Raw genomic sequence first — 7,461 nt, forward strand, 5'->3', positions numbered from 1 at the left:
GCCAGTGACTAGTTTTTTGCAAGCCTCTGTTGAAACAAGCCATAAATTCTGCTAACAATGTTTTGTATCTTAAAGCTTCCCTTCTCATTCCATGGCTTTCTTCCAGCAAGCATGATTGTATCCCTCTCCCAAGGTCAGTTTGCTTTCACTGACTCCGTACTGGCTCAAGAAATACCCACATCTCTCTCTTCTTTGTTTATGAGAAGAGGCTTGTTTCAACGCTTTATCTATTGAAGTCTGCACATATTTCAACACACACATGGAATACAGATCAAAATACATATATAAAAGGAATGAATAAGCATCCTACAGCTACTTGTAATACGCTTATATCAATCCACCAAAAAGATTTCTGAATATATATAAAAATCATCACTTTGTTGCTGTTTTTGTACTCCTTTTTGCAAGATTTGAATACTTTGTGAATAGATTCCAAATAATCAGACAGATTCATGCAGCAAAGCCCATCAAAATCCTGACAATCATGATTTTGTGCTAATAATAAAAAAATCTACTACTGATCTATTCTGTTACCAACCCGACTACGCCAAAGACACCGCCGAGCAGGAGGATGATTATCAGCCGGGTCAGAGCAGAGAAAGGAGGCAGGCGCAGCACCTTCAGGGCATCCCCTGTTGTAAATAAAGTGTGCTCTGGGCCCATCCTCTCTCCCTCGCTCCGAGCCACCTCTGTTTATACCCTCAGCAGATTCAGTGAAAGAGTACTGACTAGACGTTGCTGCACGTGTGGCCAGCACATGCAACAAGGCCTGTCAAATATGTGCTCTGCAGGCTAACAGCGGTTCTGTTTTGTAAAGTAGTGTAGTGTATAGAATCTACATCAATTAACAGCGTTGATAGTACCAATGCAGTTGTATGTGTTTGCTTAGCAAGCCAACAGCCCAATTTATTTAGCGTATCTAATGCCTAGGCACTTGCCACACCAGGTGCAAAGATAGAAGCAGCAATAATTTCACTTGGTTTCCAAAACTCTATATTATCTTGGCAATCAGATTCAAAGCTATGTGTACTTCGTTTAGGTCTTTTATGCTGTCTGGATTTTGATATGTGCTTGCATGATTACGTCATGCTGTATCGTTGCAATGTATAGGTCTTAAAGCATTTACAATCATTACCCCTCTAGAAATATTAGCTCCTGAATAGTTAGAGAAAATAGGCAGAAGTCCATCTTTAGTGATCCCAAAAGTTCCATCTTTTGTAATGTAGCACTCAGCACTCGCGGCTGCTGTTGTTTTACACAGAGTTGCCGTCCTACCGCTATCTGATCTGGCAGATTGACCAAGCATGTTCTGAAAGGCTTATTTGAAGATGATACAGAAAGACGAATGGGGCCCCACCCTGTGGCACCAGCCATAGTTACCCACACGTTTGTTCTTTCTGTGACTGATGTCCATGGAGCTGCCACACAGCTTGTTAACAATCCGACGAACGCAAGGAAGCTTGGAGCGCTGGTCGTACCCATCGTGCAGGGATTCACTTGTTCACTGCTCCTGTAGAGACACAAGCATATCCTTTCCCCCACGTCATAAGAGGGAATGGTCCTTCCCAATTACCTGTTTCCAGATTCTTATTTTCACTCCAACTTTTTTTTTTTTTTGAAACTGGTCATACAACAAAAGATTATTAATTTCCTTTAACATTGTCCATTCAGCGCATTGTATTATATTGACCACATAGGCAGAATCTGAGACAATATTGAGGGATTCATCTTTTCACTTATACAAAGTTCGTACCTTGAAGGAGATGGTAACCCCTGTTGCAAAGGTCCCATATCCTCAATTACTGAATTTACTGCCCTTAAATCCTGTAAGAGTCATCATTTACCCGATTTGTCTGTATTACAAACACAGGTGTATTCTAGGAACTGTCTGTTCGCTTTATGTCCAAGTTGTAATCGCTCGTCAACTCACTCATTCAAATGGTGCAGCTTTTCTCTTGCTAAAGGCCACTGGTCAACTCAGACGGGAGTATCTGTAACCATGGCAGTTTTTGGGGAAGCTGCCCCCGCCCCGCCGGATGGGGGGGGCCACGGCAAGAGATCCCTAAAGCCACCGTCACAGGCAAAACAGACTCGACCTGGGGAAAACTATCTATTACCAAAACCAAAGCAGGACAAGGAGAAAGGGAACAAGACAACCTCTCCCCACTCCCCCCCCCCCCCCCCATGCTAAATCATTCTAGCCTAAAGTTGAAATTTCCAAAATGAAATATAAAATTTTCTTAAACCACTGATCTATAGTTCTATTAAGTACATAGCCAAAAGTCTTATGCTGTATTCCCGAGTAAACTGATGGGTGTGTTTCCCAAGTAATTAAATTGAAAGCATCATAGAAAAATAAATGTTTTTTCAAATCAAAAGGCACAGTCAGTAACAAATAATCAGCAATTATCTGCTACATTTCATCTATCTGGAGCTGCTTTGCCACAGGCGCTTGTTCTGCCAACTCCACCTTTGCATTCAGCTGTTCCACCACAACTTTATCCACTCTGTGCAGCTCTTTGAGTTTCATTTCATCAATGGTTTTCATTGCCTTGGTGAGTTCAGGAAGGAGTTTGCTATTTGTATCCTGCAGGCTACTATATCTTGCCTTTTCTTCATGTGCCTTGGCTTGTTCCAGCTTGACCTCTGCCTGCATGCTCTCCACCTGAAGTTCCAGCTTCTTGATGGTGTATATTAGCTGCTGCTTCTCCTCCAGTTCTGATGCAGCAGCTGAGCTTTTTCTTTCCAGTACTTGGCACTTTTCTTGAAGCTGCTTCTGAATCAATTCTGCTTCTTTTACCTTCTCATGGGCTTCCTGAAGCTCTTTAAACAGAGCACAAACTTGCAAACTCAGAGTTTCTACTTCACTGCCAACAGCCTCTGAACTCTCCTCTGCTTGCTGTTCAGTTTGTGTCCCACTCTTCAGGCAGTTGCTGGTTTTCTTCTCCAGTTTTGACAGTCTCTCTTTGTGATTCTGCAGCTCCTTCTCAAGTTCTTCCCTCTTCTGAGTTTCATTTCTAAGGCAGCAGAGCAGTTGGCTTACAATTAGCTCCTCAGACTGACGTGTGGAAAACGGACTCCACAATCTGTAAGATTGCAAAGTAGGTATGTTTATTCAGCGCTGGGCAGCACGGGGGGTAGTCCCACCAAAACCGTGCGCGCCTTACGTGGCAACTCACTTTAAATTTATAGAACCAAGTGTTACATATACATAAAGTTTCACAATACGCCTATACATATGCATGACCTATCCCCGCTTCGTATTAAAATTAGTCCCAAGGGGTCATTTTCATAAACTCCTCCTGTCTGGGCTTGCGCAGTGCCTCCTGGTGGTGGTCGTCGGGGGTCGTGGGGATGAAGGCAGGTGACTCCTCTTCGTCACCGCTAGTAACCTTCTGTTCTTGCGCAAACTCAGTTATCCCTTGGCTTTCATTCAAGCTGCAGGGTCGGTTTTAGCTGGTTCTTGAAGCGACCCCCCTAGTCCTTATCAGGAACTGTCTTTCGTGAAGAATTGCAAGACTCTCTGCTTCAAATAGTTTGCACAATGGTTAGCAAATTATTAAGCAAGTAGTTAGCAAAACATTAAGCACTATTTATCAACTTGATTCCTTAGGATGCACAGCAATAATTAATCAATGCCATATCTATTAAGATTTCTTTAACTCCTTCTCTCAGTCCCCCCTTTTCTAGAAAATTAGTAAATTCTTTTACTATATTTAATTTAATTCTAGTATAGTGTTTCTCTATCTAACATTTTTTCAAAATATTTGTTAGACTCAAGCCTTTGTCGTAATTGGTTTCTTTTCCATTCACTGTAGGAATCTCCTGTATTCTTAAAACACCACAAGCCGCATCGAATTGCTATACAAAGGATTATGGATAAAAGGATGATTGCTATTATCGTAACAAACAATTGTTTTAACCATGTTAAATTTGGCAGCCAGGAGGTTAACTTCTCCCAGAGTTCGGAAAAACTCCAAGAGGTGTCATCTTGTGTTACCTCATGTAGGATATTTGCTTGCCTCCTGATCTCCCGGAGGTCGTCGGTAATCCGCCCACTCTGGTCTACATACATACAGCAGTCAATGTTGATTACTGTGCATACTTCTCCTTGTGAGGCCAATAATAAATCTAAGGCCATGCGATTCTGTGATATTATCTTTGATAACCCAGTCACTTCTTCTTGGAGTGCAAGAATAGCATCTATTGTTCTGTTCTCTATTATTTCTATTACAGCTGAAATATTTACTATGGCCTTTTCCAATTTGCTAACCCCCAGAGATGGGATCAGCCACCGCACAAAGCTATGAAAACCCGTTGGCCTTTCTATTAGGGGATTGTTTGTCCTCCGGCTCCTAATTGAATTGATTCTCCGTTTTCTCCTTACGGGACTCTGTGTTGTTTTGTCAATAATAGTGATGTTGGGGACCAGACCGCCTAAAGTACAGGCTCCTCGCCATCCTAGAGGCAGAGTCTTACGGGCCGCTGTGCCACACAACCAGTACCATCCTGTTCCCAGTGGAACCGGAAGACCAGTATAATTAAACGACTGAAATACTGGGTCAATATTCATCATGTTCAATGAGATAGTTTTGTTACAATTGAGATACTCCCCAACAAACGTACCGTTTCCCGAGCTTACCAGGCAGCGGTCTCCTGAGGTATTGGTTGCTATTGTGTTTATTTCCAACTCCCGGCCCCACGTGGCTTGAGTATCTTTACTAAGAGTGGTACTTTCCCAAAAGAACCTATTTGTCCAGGAGACATTCAACGACAATGGGATACCTATTAAAGGCACTCCATGACCAGAATGCCTTGGCATTTGGGTACAAACCCAACAATTGGTCTTGTTTGAGATTTCAGTGATGTTTTGAGTCAGCTGAACGTACAAATTCCCTTGCCAAGCAGCTATGTTCATCATTTGTAGATTTACCAGGATTACACAAACCTTAATCCACATTCTACCTTCTCAGTTTAAGCTTTAGGGGTCCCTGAACTTCAGAAGTCCAGAGTTTTTGTGGTGCCTTTTTTACCCTAGTGTGGTCTATCCAGGCATTCTGCTCTCTGATCTTGATTGCTGTAAAGGAGGTGAGGAGTACCTGGTATGGTCCTTCCCACTGTGGTTCCAAGGTTTTTTCTGCAAGAGACTTTACATATACATAATCTCCAGGTTGTATATCATGCACAGGTTCATCTAGACCTCTTCCCCGGGTCCCAATTACATGCTTTCCAATTCTATTGAGCTGTTTGCTCAATGCCACCCAAGTCATAATTTCATCCCCAGCTTGCATAGACATCCCCCTCTGTATTCCATAGGGTCGTCCATACAAAATTTCAAAGGGACTCAGTCCTTCCTTTGCCCTTGGTCTCGTTCTTATACGCAAAAGGGCTAAAGGGAGAGACTGAGGCCACGTCAAGTTTGCTTCTTGTCCCAATTTTACAATTTGCTGTTTGATTAAGTGGTTCATTTTCTCCACTTGGCCACTCGACTGAGGGCGGTATGGGGTATGAAGTTGCCAATCTATACCCAAATGGTGGCTAATTTGTTGTACTACTTTTGAGACAAAGTGTGGTCCTCTGTCAGAGGATATGGTTGCTAGAACCCCAAAACGTGGTATTATCTCTTGTACCAATACTTTGGTTACCTCCCGAGCCTTAGCTGTTCTAGTTGGGAATGCTTCTGGCCAACCTGAAAAGGTATCAGTTAATACCAGTAAATATCGGTACCCCCCTTTTCTTGGAAGTTCTGTAAAATCAACCTGCCATTGTTGTCCAGGCCCGTTGCCTTTTCCAATCTGGCCCATTTCTGGTTTGGGGGTATTTTTAGGGTTAGTTTGGAGGCAAAGATCACACTGTTGAGTCACCTGTCTCACCGTGGTATATAAATTTCTAGCCACAATTTCTCTTATTAAATGTTTATACAGAGCCTCTGTTCCCCAATGCCTTTTTTTATGTTCCTCCTGTATCAAGTGCCACAGTAAACAAGAGGGAATAATCATTCTTCCCTGTGGGGTATAAGCCCACCCCTCTTCATTATATGATCCTTCCAAGTCTGTGATAAGTTTCTGATCTTCCTTGGTATATTCTGGCTTACCTTCTAGAGAGATTTGCCTATCAGGAATTAGAGCCCCTTCTATTCTCACCTTCATTTTGGCCACTTGTTTTGCCTCCCTGTCCGCCAGCTCATTCCCTTTCTCCAAATCTGAGCTCACTTTCTGGTGTGCCTTAATATGCATAATTGCCACTTTCTCAGGGAGCTGGACAGCTTCTAGTAGCTTCAGAATTTCTTCTGCATGTTTGATATTTTTCCCTTGGGAGTTCAATAGTCCTCTTTCTTTCCAGATTGCTCCATGTGCGTGCACAACTCCGAAGGCATACTTTGAGTCCGTGTAAATGTTCACAACTTTACCCTGAGCCAATTCCAGGGCGCGAGTTAGGGCAATTATTTCTGCCTTCTGTGCGGAGGTGTTCATGGGCAAAGGCCATGATTCTATTACCTCTTGACTGGTAGTGATGGCATATCCCGCATGTCAATTGCCATTTAAGACATAACTGCTCCCGTCTGTGAACCAGTTTTCCCCATTTTCCATGGGGCTATCTTTCAGGTCTGGGCTGCTTGCATATGTTGCTTCAATGGTTTCCAAACAGTCATGATGCACCGGTTCTCCTGTGTTCCTGCTGAGAAAAGAAGCTGGGTTGACAGTGTTAGTGACCACGATTTCCACGTCATCCTGTTCTACTAATACAGCTTGATATCTCAGAAATCTTTGTGGAGAGAGCCAGTGCCCACCCTTTGCTTCCAGTACTGCTGATACTGCATGGGACACCAAAACAGTCATTTTCTGGCCCAGAGTAAACTTTCGGGCTTCCTGTATGTTCAGTATCACAGCTGCAACCGCCCGTAGGCATCCAGGCCAACCCTTTGCAGTGGCATCTAACTGCTTAGAGAGGTAGGCAACTGCCCGTCGATATGGACCCAGATCTTGTACTAATATTCCCAGGGCAATATCCTGCTTCTCATGGGAGAAAAGAAGAAACAGCTTACTCACAACTGGGAGTCCTAAGGCCGGGGCCGACATCAACGTCTTTTTCAGTAGCTCAAAGGCTCGTTCGGTCTCTTTGTTCCACTCAAGGTGCTTCTGCTCAGTAGCTGTCAGAGCATACAGTGGTTTAACAAGCAGTCCATAATTATAGATCCACAATCGGCACCACCCAGTCATTCCCAGAAAAGTCCGTAACTCCTTTACTGTCTGAGGTCTCTGAGTTTGGCATATTGCCTCTTTGCGGGCCTGTCCCAAAGTTCTCTGCCCTGCACTAATTTCATAGCCCAAATAATTCACTTTACGTTGCATTACCTGGGCTTTCTTCTTGGAGACACGGTATCCCTGGAGTCCCAAGAAATTCAACAGACTCACCGTCCATGCCATACAGTCTTCCTCTGTTTTGGTGGCAATCAGGATA

The 7,461-nt window shown here is 43.5% G+C and overlaps 1 protein-coding gene across 1 annotated transcript; it reads right to left on the bottom strand.

Moving 5' to 3' along the window:
• Positions 1-3,727: 3,727 nt before the first annotated feature.
• LOC147596676 (endogenous retrovirus group V member 2 Env polyprotein-like) lies at positions 3,728-4,576 on the bottom strand. The gene has a single exon (XM_086769489.1). It carries the CDS (start codon positions 4,574-4,576, stop codon positions 3,728-3,730), a length of 849 nt encoding a protein of 282 aa, XP_086625615.1.
• Positions 4,577-7,461: the final 2,885 nt, after the last annotated feature.

The sequence above is a fragment of the Chlamydotis macqueenii genome, chromosome W (genome assembly GCF_036417535.1).
Source record: "Chlamydotis macqueenii isolate bChlMac1 chromosome W, bChlMac1.mat, whole genome shotgun sequence".
Classification (NCBI taxonomy): domain Eukaryota; kingdom Metazoa; phylum Chordata; class Aves; order Otidiformes; family Otididae; genus Chlamydotis; species Chlamydotis macqueenii.

What these genes read in the sequence shown, in the direction of transcription:
- LOC147596676 (XM_086769489.1), bottom strand. Translation starts at nt 4,576, where the DNA reads ATGATGAATATTGACCCAGTATTTCAGTCGTTTAATTATACTGGTCTT.